The 18,362-nt window shown below is 34.5% G+C and overlaps 2 protein-coding genes across 2 annotated transcripts; one reads left to right on the plus strand and one right to left on the minus strand.

The window, feature by feature from the left end:
- Positions 1 to 288: 288 nt before the first annotated feature.
- LOC129885341 (glycine-rich protein 2-like) lies at positions 289 to 1,194 on the plus strand. The gene has a single exon (XM_055959586.1). It carries the CDS (start codon positions 404 to 406, stop codon positions 1,016 to 1,018), a length of 615 nt encoding a protein of 204 aa, XP_055815561.1. The 5' UTR covers positions 289 to 403; the 3' UTR covers positions 1,019 to 1,194.
- Positions 1,195 to 2,137: 943 nt separating this feature from the next.
- Positions 2,138 to 5,213, minus strand: LOC129885340 (uncharacterized). The gene is made up of 3 exons (XM_055959585.1): positions 3,430 to 5,213; positions 2,643 to 3,242; positions 2,138 to 2,224 (listed from the first exon to the last, which is right to left on the minus strand). The coding sequence occupies exons 1-2, from the start codon at positions 4,817 to 4,819 to the stop codon at positions 2,677 to 2,679; spliced, it is 1,956 nt and encodes a 651-aa protein (XP_055815560.1). The 5' UTR covers positions 4,820 to 5,213; the 3' UTR covers positions 2,138 to 2,224; positions 2,643 to 2,676.
- Between the last annotated feature and the right edge of the window lie 13,149 nt (positions 5,214 to 18,362).

Below are 18,362 nucleotides of genomic sequence, written 5' to 3' on the forward strand. Positions count from 1 at the left end.
AAAAAAAATTAAAAGACAAGAGTAAAAAATATATAAGAAATCAGATAATAGAAGAACCAAAGAATAAATATGATTTGAGGAAAAAAAAGAAGAAAAAAAAAGAATTAAATGAATTAAGGAAGGAAAGAAGAAATAAAGAAAGAAATTAAAAAAAAGACCAAAAAATGAGTATGAAATCTGATTATGATGATAAACAAATAAATATATAGTTTAAAAATAGAAAACATTTTATTGATAATTTGTTTTTTTATATAAAATTATTCTTATCAGCAAATTAACCCAGAGAACGTGGTACTCAGGCTCGCACTATATATTTCAGCCATCCCCTTAGTGTGAAAGGCCACGGTGACAATTCCTAAGGGAACACAAAAGGGGTTTTAGGGTTTCTGTTTGTGAGGAAAAAATGGCTGGTGAGGAAGGACAGAGGGCCAAGGGAACCGTCAAGTGGTTCAGTGACCAGAAGGGTTTTGGGTTCATCACTCCTGATGATGGCAGCGCCGATCTGTTTGTTCACCAGTCCGGAATCAGATCTGAGGGTTTCAGAAGCCTTTCTGATGGTGAGGCTGTCGAGTTCGAGGTGGAGTCCGGCAATGATGGCCGTACCAAGGCTGTTGACGTGACCGGTCCTGATGGAGCTGCTGTCTCAGGTGGTTCCCGTAGCGGCGGAGGTGGCGGTCGAGATGCTGGTGGTTACGGTGGTGGCCGAGGTGGTAGCCGCGGATATGGCGGCGGAGACAGTGGCTATGGAGGTGGATACGGTGGAGGTAACCGTGGATACGGTGGAGGTGGTGGCTACGGAGGAGGTGGCGGTTATGGCGGCGGCGGAAGTGGTGGTGGAGGCAGCGGCTGTTTTAAGTGTGGCGAATCTGGCCACTTTGCTAGGGATTGTAGCCAGAGTGGAGGCGGCGGTGGTGGAGGCGGTAGATACTCCGGTGGTGGTGGCGGCGGCGGAGGCGGCTGCTACAAGTGTGGTGAGGATGGTCACTTCGCTCGTGAGTGCACAAGTGGTGGTCGCTGATCACTGCTTGAAGCCCTCCTATGCTTTTATCCTAAGTTGTTTTGATTTTCAGTGCTAGTGATATGGTTGCTTTATTTTCTGCTCTTTAGTAGTAGCTTTAGTGATGGAGAGTCTCATTTCTCTGTACAACTCTACACATACATGCTTTCAAAGCATTATCAAAACAATATCAATTTTATCAATTTATCAGCTGCTGCTAAAATCTTTATCCCTTTAATTTCTAAATTTTTTTTATATTAACATTCATAGTTTCATACCCATTTTATGTTTGCCCTTAAAGTAATATTTATTTTCTCTATTGTTGAATTGGACATTAAGGGAGATATAGGGTATTCGATTAATGTTGGAAATGACCCTTTCTTATGTTACTATTCTTGTTACTACTTTTGATTATGCTTTTCATTAAATGGTTTTATACCAATTGTTTTATGCTGTTGTTGAATATGGTTCTATTCGCTGGAGATATTTGGTGAGTGGTTCTAGCGATGGAATAACTTTTGACTATCTTTCTCATTTATTTGTCTAATACTTACTGATAGGAATTTTAAAAGCAAGATGTCTTTTACTTTTGATGTTTAATTGATTGGAGGACCATTTATTGTGTGAATATATGTTTAGTTCAGTGACGGTATAGTGCTAACTCCTTGAAAAGTAAAGAAGTATAGTGCAATATGAGCCATAGTATCAAGTTGTTCACTTTTTTTTCTTTTTGGGGGGGGGGGGGTAGATGTACATGATCTAACTATAGTACAAGTGCAAAATTCAGGATACTAAAGAAGAGTATAAGCGTAGTGTGACATTTTCACACGCTTTACATTGCGAGTTACAAAAGTGGGAATGAATTACATCTGAGTAGAGTCTAAGTCTAAAGAAATCTCGAGACAACAATTCAGTAATCAAGTGGTCATGACTCCAACCATCCTGGCCATTGCTCCAACTCCAAAGTATAAACTGTTTGCAAAATCAAAAAAAGACGAATCAAACAAAGATTTGACTGCAGCAAAACTGAATTCAGAATCAAGACCTACCAGTTTTGTTCATTTGTTTCTTGATTACCCATCTCTAACCAACGTCTTGGACTGCTCCAAGAATTCTACACTGTATCTGTATCATCATTTTCCTTTCGATTTGGTAGGTGTCTTGTTTGTGTTACACATTTGATATCATCAGCTTTGGTCCATGATAAAGAGGGTCTCGAGTTTTAACCTAATAAACCATGATAACACTTCCATAATTGAATCAAACTCGAGGTAAACGCAAAAAACAACACACCAACTCCTCAATCCTAAGTAAGTTAGGGACCACAACATTTAGACTGATGCTGTTTGATGCAACACATTTCTAGGTGAGCAGGTCTTTATGTTGTTTATCACCCTACCACAACTCATCTTTTTATCTGTGTTTAGGACAGACGACAGACTCACAGAGAGACATGTTGCTGACTTGAACATGTTAGTTAATGTACAATGAAGCTAATCTTGTAGACACAACAACAACAAGATACCCATTGTAATTCCACAAGTGGGGGTCTGGGAGGGTAGAGTATACACATATCTTACCTTTACCTCGTACAGATTGTATACACTACAACATAATCGAAAATAAAGGAAGTTCAAAGAAGTACCTAAATTTGGGAGGTATTATACAAATTGATAGGTTCACAGGCGTGAGCCTCTAGATTGATAAAGTTCCATGCTTTCTCTGCCTTGGTTCACTAGTTCTTCAACTGTAGGATCTTGCATTAGGTGTCCCTGCTTTGTAGCCCACTCCAATATTATATGTGAATTGTCATCAGCTAATGCCTCACTATCAGGAACATGTATTGCTATGTAACTCAAGAGAATCAAACAAGGAACCTGAACCATTTGTTCACCAAAGTAGACATGTTGAACTAGGTGCTTTGTGCCTCCTGCCTGAATTATGGCTTTGCAGTGATTGACTCTGAGGAAATTATCTGAGGAAGCAAATTTGTTGAGTGCAATTGCAGCTTCCCTAGTTACTTCTGGTTCCCTATCATCTAACAGATGGACCAATGGACTAATGATTCTGGTTTCCGTTGCTCGAAAGGTCCTGGCCAGATGGCCTATAGATCTGATGCTTGGAATGAGCAATTCTGAATCTCCCTGGTTGATAATTCTCAAGAATTGATCAAGCACAGCTTTGGCAGCAGGTGCAGTTGGCTTGAAAGCAGCACGTCTCAAGTCTGAATTTAGCTCAGCAACTCCTGCATATAGGAGTGTCAAATGAACAACTTGAGCTAAATCCACATGGGTGAAAATGGATTGAATCAATAAACATGGTTGACTTAAATAATGGCTCATAATCCAACCTTCCCTTTTTATTGATTTATCAAGACTTTATTAAGCATAATTAACGCATCAATTAGGCAGGCGAAAGTTTTATGAGCTTACCTGTGATCTCCATAAGTGCCATGGCTGAATGATATTGTACTTCTTCAGGGCCTTTCTCTAGCAAAACTGCAAAGCATAAAAGAGCTCGGGATTCTGTAATGTGAGTACAAATGCTAACATTTCCTGCACAAAGATGCCTAAGTGCTCTGGCAGCCATTGCTTTCATTTCAGCTTTTGTAGCAGGATCTTCATATTCCCTCCCTTTAATGCTAGTCCCAATCAGTCCAACATGGTGGTTCCTCTGCTGATTCAGGTTTTGTCGCTGCTGTTGATTTAAGCTTGCTACAGGATTGTTGGACTGATTCTGTGTCTGGGATTTCAAGGCCATTGCGCTTGTAACCAAACTATGCATTTGGTTTGATGTTTGATTATCCCTAGGGTGAAGAATTTTACGCTTAATTTTATTGTCATCATCTTCAACTTTACTTCCCGTGTCACTGAATTTGCTAGTACCAGAAGAATAAGAATGGGCTATCGCAGCACCATGTATCGACATGTTCTGATGTTTGGTAGCAATAGCATACTTACTATGTTCTTGAATTGTTTCAAAAGCAAGATGACTAACCAATAGCCTAATAGTGTTTGCTTGAGCAAAATGATCTTGACATTTGTGGTGATTTGCAGCTAATTCCGAAATTGCCCAAGCCACTACAACCTGAATTTTCATATGCCCATCTTTTAGAATCTTGGCAAACACAGAGCAAACACCAGCATTCACAATTTGTTCAACGCTTTCAGGGTCTCGACCAAGAAGGCCAATAGCCCTTGACGCGTTCTCCTGACCCTCCATTCTTCCTTCTTTAGCCAATTTCAACAACGGTGCAACCCCACCTTCTTCTATAATCAACTTCCCATAACGCTCATTGTCCCTAGCCAATGACACAAGCGAAGCCGCTGCATCAGAACGATCTTCTAACGACCCTGTACACAAAATCGCAATCTGTTCCCATATGAGACACAAAATCGGTTCATTAGCTGCAATTGGAGGCAGCCCGAGATACTCATCATCGCGATCATTCGCTGGAGTCGACACACGTAGAAGCCATTGAACATCACCACATGAATTCTCAAGCTGTTGTGCGGTTTTCTTCAATGCAGTATTTGGAATGATGGTGAAAACCCGACTCAATCCCCTTGCACAACATTTGAATACAAGGGTAAATGCCTTGTCCAAAACTTGTTCCGTGTCATCAATAATTCGACGCGTCGGGCGCTCGTATAAGTCATTGCTCGCTCGCGCTGCCTGTCGTAGGAGCGCTGCGAGCCTCTCTGTTTTGGCTTTGATCTCAAGACAATCTGCCTTAAAATTACAAACCTCGTCAGCCGCTTTTGTTACCTGGTCTGCCAATTGTATTGGCCGTGCTAGAATTTGTTTCACTATGTCCGCCATCGTAATAGCGGACTATTAATTTGTATGGACGAAAGGAAAAAGAATAAAGGTGCAATCTTTTTCTATGTGGGGTTTAGGGAAATGATGAAATTGGCCATAAACGGAGGTCAGGAGGAGGTGGTGACGGCGGTGGATGATTCAGTATGGGTTTTGCAATGGTGAAACGCAAATGTCTCTATAGCATTCCATGAAAATGGAAAACAAAAAACTCATGGACGTTACAACCTTATTTATAGGAAATAATGTTTGTAGTAGCCGAAGAAATTCAGTCTGCATTTTAGCCGTTCATAGCTTACCAAGTATACTATAAGCCATTGGATATCTTAGAATGTCAATTTTTCAGTTAAGTGAATCGGAATGTCAAAGGTTGGCTAGGAAGTAACGGAGCAGACAATTTGCCACCTCTGTATAGCTACTACTACATTTTATTTTTTAATAATCATATATTATTAAGATCCGACTCCGATTAATTCATATTCATGTTACATAACTAATTATTCAATTGAAGGCTCTTCTACAAAAATGGGAAGTTATTAATTGGTAGTAAGTAAGTATTCTTAAAAGAACGTAACATAGGATTGAGAAATATCTCTGCTGATTACTCCTTAAGTACTGCGAAATACGTGTAAAAATATTAGTTGAATTATTCATTTATCAGTTTATGTAACACATTTCAAATTTTGAGAGTTAAACATAAAATTTTATATGCCTATTAAATACTTTGAATTGTCAATCATCGTGACAACCAGGGACGGAGCTACGTATAGTTTAGGGGGTTCGAACCCCTTGGACGAAAAGTTAAACTGTATATATAATGTCAATTTCTGCTTTTATAAGTATATATATTAAAATAGAATGACTTAGTGCCTAAGGGGTTCATTGAAATGGTCCTAGTTCGATTGCCATTGCATGCAATACATTTGCATATTTTTTTTGCTTTGGGAAAGGTTGAGATGGGCTCAAGAATTCCAATCCAATTAAAGACCTCATTGTTTTTTTTTTTATGGGAACAGACCATACACGAGGCCCCCACCTCTCATGCGCGGCCAGGGGTTGAGCCGCTCACCCCCAAGCTGTATTATACATAAAAATAGAAAGATACACGGAGGGGGGCATAAACCTAACCTCCAATCCTATGGTGGTTCATAAGCCGATATTCCTAATAAGGTCAATCAGCTCATCCCCGATACAAGCACACAAAAAAGGGTCCTAGAAACTATGCACCTAAAGGAGAGGACTCCTCTCGATACAAAGAAACTAGAAAAACATAAATAAGGGAGACTCTCCCTTTACATAGTAAAGGAAAAATCTAAATATAAAAGGAGATAATCTTCATAAAAGCTATATATACAACAAAATTTTAGCGTAAACGAAAATCATCAAAGAACATGACTAAAATTATAACATGGGGAATCACAAACACTGCAATTGAGTGATCAATCCAAGGATGCAAAACAAAGTAGTAGATCATGGAGGCTTCTTAATCCGTTTGGTCTTTCTCCGCCTAAAGCTAGGTAGGCCGATTCTATCTAGCATGTAGTATCCTCGAATACCACGAGGTAGCTGCTGGAGGGTAGTGTAGTGGCCTGGAATGGTAAGAGTGTGACTGTGCTTGGAGAGAGCATCCGCAGTGAAGTTTGCCTCCCTGTATACATGTTTGCAAGCAAAGAAGGCAAATAATTTGGTAATATCAACAAGGTCATGAGTTACCTGGTGAAGGCTCCACGGAGGTTTCATCTGGTGACTGATCCATTTAGTGAGCAACTCCGAGTCAACTTCTAGGATAACATGATGGAAGCCCTGTTGAATGCACCATCTAAGCCCATAAGTAGCCGCCTCTAGTTCAGCTTGATTGTTGGTTCCCTCCCCTAGTGGTATGGCGTAAGCGAAGAGGAAATTACCCATGTGATCTCTTACAATGTCACCCCCCCAATAGCCCCTGGATTACCCAACGCGCTACCGTCAGTATTTAGCTTAACGAAACCGAGTTGTGGCTTAATCCATGAGACTTGGGTAATCTTCATCTCATGACTACACTTATCTATGTAGGAGATAGTGTGGATCCAGTTCGAAGGCCAATGGATATAGGGGTATGCGATTCTAAGAAGATTAGAGATGTCCTTGAAAACTGCAAATTTCACTCTCGCCAAGCTAGAACTCTTCCCCCCGTATTTGCTTGCGCATCTATTCTTCCACAAATTCCAACATATAAATATTGGGGTGGAGTGAAGGATAAATTTGTGAGCTTCTGTGCGGTACTTGCGAAGCCACCAGCTCATAATAAGGGGTTTGAGGGGCGTGACTTCATGTCTGATGCCTAGGGAATCTGAGAAGTAACGCCAAATATTCCTAGCAAATTGGCCCGTGCTGAAAATGTGTTCTATGGTGTCCGGGCCTGGGCTGTGGCAGCAAGAACATGGAGTGGAAACATGGCCGAATGCAACGATCTTTTTCTCCGTGGGCAGCTTGCCTCTAAAAGCCCTCCACAGCAAAAAAAAGCATTTAAAGGGTATGTTTTTGTGCCAAGTGTAGTGGTCGGAGAGTGTCTTGGTCTTGTGTTTCCTCACAAGCTTCCATGCCGAAGAGCACGTGAAGCTTCCATTGGTATTCAGCTTCCAAATGGCCTGATCCGGTTTGTTTTCTTGCGTCTGTAGTGTGGTAGAAGTTATGAGAGTAATGAGCTGTGGTGGAGCCAACTGATTTAGCATGTCGATGTTCCACTGCCCATATATAAGAAAATCAGCCACCCTAGCATTGTTCGCTCTTCCCAGCTCGTGTCTATAGTTTGCTAATGGTCCGACACCTAGCCAGTCGTCCCACCAGAAATAACACGAACCCGAGTGTAGCCTCCATTGAATGTGAGGTTCGGCAGTGTGTTTGTTGTGCATCATATGTTTCCACACACGCGACTGCCCAGAATGGAATTTTTTGGTGATGGGGTTGGCTCTCTGACAGTATTTGGCTCTAAGCAAATCACCCCACAGCGTCTGTTTAGCTCTATCCACCACTGCTTGAACTGGAGAGATTTGCAGACATCTGTAGTTCTCTTCAACCCAATACCTCCTTCATCATAAGGATAGCACAAATTTTTCCATGAAGACCAATGGTATTTTTTCTTATTATCCTTCCACCCCCAGAAAAAATCAGCGGTAACTCTCTCAATCTGCTTGAGAGTAGTACTAGGAGGAGTAATGGCTGAAAGGAGATGAATGGGGAGCGACTGAAGTACATATCTCACAAGTGTAGCTCTACCGCCGTAGCTGAGGATTTTGGAATGCCACCCTCTAATTCTGTTGACAACCTTAGAAACCATGTTCGTGTAGTACATGATTCTCTGCCTGCCGACCTCATTGTTTTTGAGTTCAATGTAAAGCTTTATTATTATTATTTTCATTATTTTTCTCTCTTTGTTAATTATTTTTCTCAATGTCTTTATTTAAATTTATTACACAACAACAACAACAACAACAACCCAGTGAAATCCCACAACATGGGGTCTGGGGAGGGTAGAATGTACGCAGATCTTACTCCTACCAAGGTAGGACGGCTGTTTCCTTGAGACCCTCGGCTCAGTAAAAGCATAAATGCATAAATGCAAAAAAAAACATAATAATAATATATATATATATATATTAGATAAGAATAGAAACTTAAAAGCTTTATTAGAAAAACAACAAACAAATAACGAATAGATAACAAATAAATACAAATAAATAAATACAAATAACAGATAACGATTAAATAAATAATGAAAGCGTCACAGGTAAATAGAGTAATCAAAGCATAGAAAGTAATAAATAATAACAGAAATAACAGAAATCAGAAGTCAAAGCGCAAGAGATCGTAATGCACTACTATTTAAATTTATTACACATTTTTGATAATTTTTCTGTTTTATTCTTCTTATTCATATTGCTCATTTTGCTTCTACATAACTCTCTTCCCATGTACTAACAAATAGAAATTCTTTAAAAAAAATGATGAGTTATTATTAAATTTAAATTGAGTTGGAAAAATATTATATAAAATAAAGTAAATTAAAATTAATCCAATGAAGAAATTTAAAAGTCATGAATATTCTTTTAATAAAATATATTTAATTGATTTTTTTCTTAATTTTATATTATTTCTTTCTTATTTTTTTCAATTCAATTCTAAAAAAATGAAAACTAAATAAAAATTATTTGATTTATTCATCATTTGTCTTTTTTTTGCAAATGATTAACCTAGTAAATTGAATTAAAAGAACTAAAAAAATCGACGATGTCATTTATTTATCTTCTGAATATACATTGTAATATTAGTAACTCAATTCTTATACCTTCTCAAGATAATCTTAGTGATTTTTAAAGTAACATATGATTGAATGGACTCTAATTCAGAATTCAAAAAAAGTTCAAAATGAAGTAGAACACTACAAAAAAAAAGCACAAGAAATATAAAAAAGCTTGATGGAACAGGGTAAAAGTAAAAAGAACCTAAATGCGGCATGATAAAACAAGTTAAATTTAGTGGGTTAAGATTGTTATTGTCCTCCCATCTTGCTCCATTTTTTATCTTGTAATTTTTACGTGTTTATTTTTTTATACTTCAAACCCCCTTCACAGAAATTCTGGCTCCGCCACTGATAATAACGAGTAGCATCTTTTACATAGTTATCAAATATATAGATTTCATTTTTATAAACTTAAAAAACATGTCAAAATTTATGATCGGAATTTAAAAAATTGACTCTGAAAGTTTGAATTGTACCACATCAATTAGAATAAAGAAGTATTAGTGAAAGTGATATTTCATACCGCACATATGGTAAGTTAGGCTATGAACTATTCAAATGCACTCTAAGAATTCAGGGAGCTTTATTTTTACTTCTTCCATCCCAATTTATACGAGAATTTCGAGAGTCAAATGATTTTTTTTTACCGCAACTTTTATTCGCTTATTTGATATTTTAAATTATCAATTATTCGCATAGATAAATTTTATGGTCAAAATTTAAAATTTTAACTTTCGATGTTTGAACTATACCGCATGAATTGAAACAAAAGAAATATTATTGAAAGTGATATTTCATACAATACATACATATAATAAGTTATGCTATAACTCTACCCCACAAAAACAAAAATAAAACTCGCATACATTCTATATTTTTCATACATTACTTACTTTTAATATTACGCTGAGTATAGTGTCGTACGTAATGTCATAAACGGTTCTAATGAACTCTACAATTTTGGAGAGCATTCTTATTTTTTATTTTAAAAAAAGACAAAACGCAAAAGCATGTACTATTACAGATTTACACGATAGCTACAACACAAAACCATGTATCGCGTGATGTTTCAACTCTTTGCGTGTAGTTATTATTAGGGGTGTCAAAATCAATCCAATCTGTTTAAGTTTGGGTTGGTTATTGACCCGTTCATTTATTAACTCAATCAATTTCAATCCAATTCATTTCAACACATAAAAAATTGTGTTGATATGTAACTCAAATTGGCTCATGAGAAATCTTGTTAAAATATTTTTAAAAAACTCTTTTTTTTTCAATTTGATATGTTATATATAGCCATAATAACGAAAATAATAATTTTATTAGGTACTAAAATAATTTAAAATAACAAATAAAATAATTAAGCTTAGTAAAAATTGGATTGGGTTGGGTTGGGTTGAATTTTAACCCGTTATATAACCTATTTTGATCCAAACTAATTTGGATTGGATTGGATCTTGACCCAATTGTTGTCTTAATCCATTATGACCCGTCCAAACTTGACCCAACCCGCTCAATTGCCACCGATAGTTATTATCAACATGAGTTTAAAAAAAAATAAAGCATGGCGCACTATATTGTGTACGGACATATATCATTGAAATTATGACAACCCTTGAAATTATTCTTCAAATTATCATGTTCCATGAATATTTTTTGCAACAGAACAAGAAAAATAGATACTATAGTTCAAGCACAAGGACGTACATCATGATTTATGATTATTGTACTTTATAATATGAGACCATTCGTTATAATTAGTGCAATAATTGAACTAGGTGTTTTATTAGGTGTAGCTAATGTTGAGGACATATCACACTAGGAGCTTCATGGTCCAAACATTTATGTGCAATTCGAAAATGAAACATCGTTTATATATGGATTTGGAATTTTGTTCCATTGTCATTGCATTGTCACTATCCCCCTTACTTCTTGTTTCATTTACTTCGTGAAGGATTTTAAAAACACTAATGGTATATGATAGTGAATGTTATAGGGATATTTATGTCCAATATATTCATAAGATAAGTGTGGCAGAATTGCCTACGCTAAGATAGATGTTCAGTACGTCATACAAATCAGATTAGATTAGATTTAAATCGATCTATTCTAATTCACGACATCCATTCCTTTACAGTCGTATCCTCACTAATATGAGGTTGCGACATATCCTATCTAATCATCTCTCCTCAATACTTATTCGGCCTACCTCTATCCTTTTGCCAATCCCCAACAACCAGTCTCTCGTACTTCCGTCAGAGAAGCACATGTCCAACCATTTCAATCTAGCTTCCCTCATCTTGTCTGTCATAGAGGTCACTCCACCTTCTCCCGGATAATCTTATTTCTAATCTTATCGTTTCTCTTATCCCCACACATTCATCTTATCATCTGCATCTCGCAACATGGATCTTTTGAACATGTGAGTGCTTGACTATCCAGCACTCCACCCTGTACAACAAGGACGGTCTAAGCATCACTCTGTAAAACTTACATTTAAGTCTAGGTGGTATATTCTTATCATACAAAATTCTAGAGGCAAGCTTATATTTCATTCATGCCGCCCCAATGCGATGCGTAATCATCGTTGATGTCCCCATTACCCTGGATTACGGACCCAAGATATTTAAAACTCTCTTTCTTGGGAATAGTGTGCGGCAAGCCTTACTTCCTCGTCCTCTTCATGCGATGCACTATTGAATTTTTACTCCAAATACTTTGTTTTGATCCTGCTCAACTTGAACCTTTTGGACTCCACAGTCTGTCTCCAAACCTCCAACCTAGCATTAACTCCGTCTCGTGTCTCATCAATCAATACTATGGTGTCTGTAAATATATAACATACACAAAAGAACCTCATCATGAGTTTTAATTTTTAGTATGATGATGATATGTGATAAGCTTAAATGTAGAACTTGGAATTCATACATATGGCTAACCTAACTTATTTAGGACCAAGGCATAGTTTATTATTTAGGACTGAGGCGTAATTCTATATATATATATATATGTAAAAAGATTTTAAACGATCATTGTGTTTTAACCAATTGTAGCAAGTTACTTACTCTATCTTTTAATTACTAAATTATGATTGCCGTTTTCCTTTACATATTACGTACTATAGATAATTTTTAATCTAATATATGCAATATAATTTTTTGACACAAAGTAACTGATCACCCTCGATCTATATGACAATTATTAGCACAAATGTTTTTCAATAGTATTCATCCACAAGAATTAAAAAAACTCAGGATGATTGAGAATTGAGAAGTTTAAAACAGATATACATATATATACTTGTGATCTCACAAACGAGTTCGCTTTTTTATGTTAAAGTTTAACATCATTGGAAATTGCGTAGAAGATTCAGATTTTTTGGACACTTCTAGGACAAACTTGTAACCTATGGATTTTGATATTTTTCGTTGAGATAAATTTTCTTTTTTTTTTCTTTCCTTATTTAGTCCATAATGGTTATCAAAATAATATTTTCCTTTGACCCAATCTTAATTTCATGTGACACATTTTTATTTTTTAATTGTTTCAAAAAGAATGTTATCTTTTTTATAATTGAAAATAGTTTAATTTCGAAAACATAAAATTAGCTACAGAATTTATCAATAATTCCTATAGCTAGCTAATCCATCCCTAATATCTCCTAGTTAAAGTTTGGATGAGATTATCATGTGATTTTTGTTGTTAATCAAAATAATTTTACACTAAGTGAAAAGATTCACAGTTACAGATAAGAAGTGATTTAGAGCCCGTTTGGATGGGCTTAAAAAAGTAACTTTTATGTATGAAGTGCTTTTAGAACTTTCAAGTGCTAAAAGTTATTTTTATAAATAAGCAGTTGAGTGTTTGGATAAAAGTGCTTAAATGAGGAAAATTATGTGAATTTTAGGGTTAAAAGAATAAAAAGGGTAGTTTGGAAATTTAGTTAAAATATAAGGGATATAAAAGTAATTTCCATGGTCAAAGAAAATGACTTTAAACACTTAGAAAAAAAAAGTTAGGAATCATAACTTTTCATTTTTGACTGACTTTAAGAACTTTCTGGCTTAAAGTTAACATTAGGCAAACACGTCCAAAAGCTGAAAAGGGGCTTTAAGTTGATTTTGACCAACTTAAAGCCAATACAAACGGGCTCTTAGACCACAAATTTTAAATGTCTATTTTATTTTTTAAAATTTGTATTAGATCATCAAAATAGTGTCACATAAATTGACACCGACGGAGTATATATTTCTAATTTTGGATAGTCATCAAGCATCTTATTACTTCTTCCATCTTATGGTTTAAGCAGCTCACTGTCTAGTTTTCTTTAGAGAAATGCCTATATGTATCGAACGTTTCAGCCACGTTAATACTTGAATTGGAAACATAATTTTAACAACCTTTTGCATTCAATGAATTTCAATATACTATTTGACTGGGGATTCATGTCACTATGTATACTCTTTTTCACATGCCATCCTAGCTATAATTATGAGATATTATTACCAAAGAAAGTACATAAAATCATAAATGTGTAACCACACTTTAAAGTAAATACGTTTTCTTTTTTCCCTGTTCGATGTCTGATATTCGCATTAGTTTTCAAGTAAATTCATATTTGAACATTTCTATAGGCGATGCTCCTAATGGGATTTTTCCATTCTTAGGCTCGAATTTGAGACCTCTAATTAAAAGTGAAAATAAATAAGTTGATTTGTCTTTTATGACGACATATTCACTATTAATGAGCAACTTATGGTCTTAAAACAAATAATCTTTTTGGATGTAAACAAGTTTATTTTAGTTTAGCCTTTTTGTATGTGTCTATGTGGAAAATACTGTGTTAATTAATGCATATGATTTTAAGAATAACATTTTCTTTCGTTTTGAAAGAATTATTTAAACAAGAATCAATTGTATTTTACTTTTGAAAAACAAAATATTACTACGGTAATGAACCAAACTTATGGGCCATCTGAACGTTTTTCTGGAGTATATACATTTGGGCCTTACTGTTGGGCTTTTCATTATTAGGCTTTAGACTGGAATTGATACACAAATAGCCAGTTGGCCAAATTATCAACAAAATTAGCCTAGTGTTTAAAATTACAGAAATTGGCTTCTTCTTCCTTTCAATTTCACCATTAATGGCTCCTCCTCCTCCTCCTCCTCCTCTCTCTCTCTCTCTCTCCTCCTCAGCCTCCTTCTGAGTTTTCTTCTTCTGCATCTTTTTCCTCATTAAAAAAATTCGACGTACCGCTAACATAAATCATTTCAAGCAGCAATATTATATATTAAAGGACTCGAAACATCAAGAGGATTTCATATCTAAATTTTGAGATTGTTTAGAGGTATTTGAGTTGATCGAGGTTGAATAGTCGGTGTATATTCATGTATACTCAATGTACATTTCATGCATAATTAAACTATATTGAGCTTTTTGAGTATATCGTAACGTATAGTCAGTATATAGCTCATGTATAAGTAAACTATACTATATATAGTCAATGTATACTTTCTATGACTTTTAACAAGCTATATTGTAAAGCAGTGTATTACTAAATATTTTGGCTATTTTTTTATATAAATAATATATGACTATATTTATTATAAACTATATTTGAAACTACCCCTTTACTATTCTGGTTTTCTTGCCCATACACACTGATTATAGACATTTCTTTCTTTTCTAATAGGCTCCCAAATATAGTTCAAGAAAAAATTGTCCTATTTCCTTTTTCATTTTGTCTTCTGTTTAATATTGTTCAAAAGTAAGTGAGACTGTATTTGATTTGAATCTTTATACTCAGAAAAATTAAATAGAAGATAAGGTTGTTATGAAAGAGTAAAGTGAGTATAACGAATGTGTATGTGATTAAAAACGTATTAACAGTTCTATTTAACTCTACATTTCTCAACTAACTCTATGTAATTTGAAAAACTCTGTATGCATAGAATTAGACATCTTGGACAAGCGAGAGCCAACTTAGGATTAGACATCTGAAGTATTGAATAATATAATACGAAGGTTCAACTGTTAGGATCAAACGCTTACCATTATGCCAAAAGCTATATATTGTGATATGTTTTAACTTGTGAATTGATAGGAGGGTCCAAAAATGTATTGTTTCTTCCTTTGTCTCACATTACCAAATTTCATAATGATACCTTCAATATAAATACAAGATAATCCAGTACATATTTTACATCATATTCTTGGAATGGATACTTCCTTTTCTTGAAACTATAACAGTAAATTGGACATGAATCTCAATAAATTCCTACATAACATAATTGGACTAATGAACAATGAAACTCAAGAATAACAAACAACTACTACGCGTCAATCCTATGGAAGCGAAGGCCGGTTATATGAATTCTCACTGGCCATGTTGCTTCATTTAAGCCAAGAATAATGGTAAATAAATGGAGGGTGTGTTAAGTGGTCAGCTTAACGAGCCCCAAAAGACGAAAACGTAATTCCATTTGCAGTGCAAGAATCAGGCCTGATACTAGTAAACTCAGTTGGTATCAAATCTATCAGAAATTCAGGCTGTTTTGGCTGTGGTAGTGAACTCTCTCCATTCAACATCAGAACCACGGCTGACATATTCGATCTGTCTTCTGAATTCTGCTGGACGCATAACATACTGACGTGAATGCATCTCAATATCTCTGACATAGAACTTGAGTCCTCACATGAGAAATCAGCTAGTTCGAGGGGTCTACCTCCGATCCACAATCTCCATGCCTGAAAAGGGAAGACGGAAATATACAATTTGTATGCATTTGAAGTACTGCTCATGAATTATTCAAACAAGAAGAAAAGGGAATTTCTTCAAATCTTACGTATCCTATAAGATTTTGATTTTGTAGTAATTACTCTTTTATAAATAAAATGATAGGCTATTTGCCATAATTTTTTATTATAATTGTCTTCAATTTAATTCAAGTATTTTTCATGTATTCTAATTTTTAAATATTTAAAACTTTAAAAATTTAAAAATTTAAACGTTTAAAAGTTTAAACTTCTATTTTCAAATTAGAAATTTAAACTTTAAAAAATTTAAAATTTTCAAAGTAGAAACTTTTAAATTTTCTAAGTTTAAAAGTTGAAATTTTATCGAAATTTAAACTTTGAAAATTTTAAATTTTAGAAGTATAAAATTTGAAATTTAACTTTGAAAATTTGAAATTTTTTAAAGTTTAAAATTTGAAATTCAAATATTAAAAATGTATTTTGAAAGAAATATTAAATTAATAATGTATTTTAGAATTGTTTTATTCATTATTTAACTTAATTTAACTAATTGAAAAAATCCGGTTCCGTCCCGGTATGTACCGGACCGGAACGGAAATTAAAGGAATTACCGGTCCGTATCAGTACCGGTCCGGTCTAGTTCCGGATGGAACCACCATTTTCATGGTCGGTTTCGGTAGATACCGATCCGGTTGTCCCGATTCCGATACCGCTGTCATCTTTACTTTGTAATTTAAGACCACAAAATTCGAACATCTCTCTTATTTCTTAAATTAAATTTTGCATCTAGACAAATTACTAATAGGAGACTTAAATTGAAATGGAGGGAGTACAAGTCTCCATCATCACTCGAGAATTTATAACTAAGATGTTATTTCAAACTCCAGAAATTGAGCTCCGCAAAGTTTGGAACCTTAAAAAGTAGTCTGTGTTCTATCGTTTCAAATTCCAATTGATTAATCAGAATAGAAAGTTATTACTACTCCCTCCGTCCCATTTTTATTGTCATGGTTTCATTTTTGAGAGTCAAATAAAATAAACTTTGACTAACATTTTAAGATATATTTTTTTATCATATTGATATGGAAAAAATTATAATTTATAGTACTTTTTGTATAGTTTTTGAATATTGAGTTAAAGTAATATAATTTAACTTTAAAAACTAGTCAAATTAACTTTCGAAAAGCGCAACATGACAACTAAAATGAAACGGAAGGAGTATAACAAAAACAACTTTTAGCGGCAATAAATATGTATATTAATAAAGAGTGTTAAAGTTTTTACTGATATTAATTAATTGTCATTAGATCCAATGTCGTTATAAATTTTAGAGACATTTACAAAAAATGTTAATTACCTCTAAAAAATATATTTAGCAGCAATTAAATTTTTATCGTGAATTAATTGCCCTTAAAAATTATTTTTGGGATAGCTTGTAAATATGCTTACCAGGTAGTCTTTTGATGGAAACAAATGAGTTTAACTTTGAGTGTGCTATCAAGTACTCCTTCTATCCAACAATAGTTATCATATATACTAAAAATAGTTGTTCCAAAATAATTGTCAATTTAAACAATAAAAAGAGAATTAATTATATTTTTCTAACTTTACTCTTAGCATTAATTACTCTAGACTTAAAAGGCACATAAATAAATAAAGATTAAAGAATTAATAAGGAGTCTATTAGTCAAATAACGCTTCTAATTAATTTTTTCTTAAAGATTGTGTAAAATCTTATCATGACAATTAAAATGAGACGGAGTGAGTATGATCTTTCATTTAATTGAGGTGCGCACACTGAATCTTATTGATATTAAGTTGTATTCTTCAAGAGTTGGTTATCAAAACGTATATTCTTTATGAAAGTGTATAATTAATTCTGCTGAATTTGATCACCGCCTATGACACCAACGTTGATCATAAATTTTAAATTAAATTTTGAAAATCTGTCTCTAAAATAGTTTCCAGTTCTAAAAATTGGTCCAAACCAGTTTTTGGGTCACTCACTCACAAAATTTAAAAATTTTGTTGTCGGTAAAAGGTATCTATTACCTTGGAAGTGTAAGAGTAAATGAACATACCAAACAAAGTGTAAGAGTAAATGAACATACCAAAGATCTCACGTGAAAATGACTGTACAACTAAATGCACATTTATTTTTAAAAAAAATAGTTTGGTGCATAAAACATTCCATGTTAACGGGGATTTAGAAAAGAGCCGCACCCCAAAGGGTGGGACGTAGAACATGTATCCTAACGTAAACATTAATGACTGATTGCACGGCTCGAACTCATACCTATAGATCACATGAAAATAACTTTATTATTATTTCAAAACAATCATTAAAAAAAATATTTATAATGAACCAAAAATTTGATTTTCTAAGACAACTAAGAGAATTTCCTAATATATTCATTTTTTGTGAATTACTCATTTGAATTAGTGGATAACAATGTGTGTCAATCACTCTTTATCACCTCACTTTCATCATTTATGTCAATGATAGC

This window comes from Solanum dulcamara, chromosome 4 (assembly GCF_947179165.1).
Source record: "Solanum dulcamara chromosome 4, daSolDulc1.2, whole genome shotgun sequence".
In the NCBI taxonomy this organism is placed as follows: domain Eukaryota; kingdom Viridiplantae; phylum Streptophyta; class Magnoliopsida; order Solanales; family Solanaceae; genus Solanum; species Solanum dulcamara.

What these genes read in the sequence shown, in the direction of transcription:
- LOC129885340 (XM_055959585.1), bottom strand. Translation starts at nt 4,819, where the DNA reads ATGGCGGACATAGTGAAACAAATTCTAGCACGGCCAATACAATTGGCA. An exon ending in GGCACTTATGGAGATCACAG is followed by an intron (nt 3,243 to 3,429) that starts GTAAGCTCATAA and finishes TCCTATATGCAG; the next exon opens with GAGTTGCTGAGCTAAATTCA.
- LOC129885341 (XM_055959586.1), top strand. Translation starts at nt 404, where the DNA reads ATGGCTGGTGAGGAAGGACAGAGGGCCAAGGGAACCGTCAAGTGGTTC.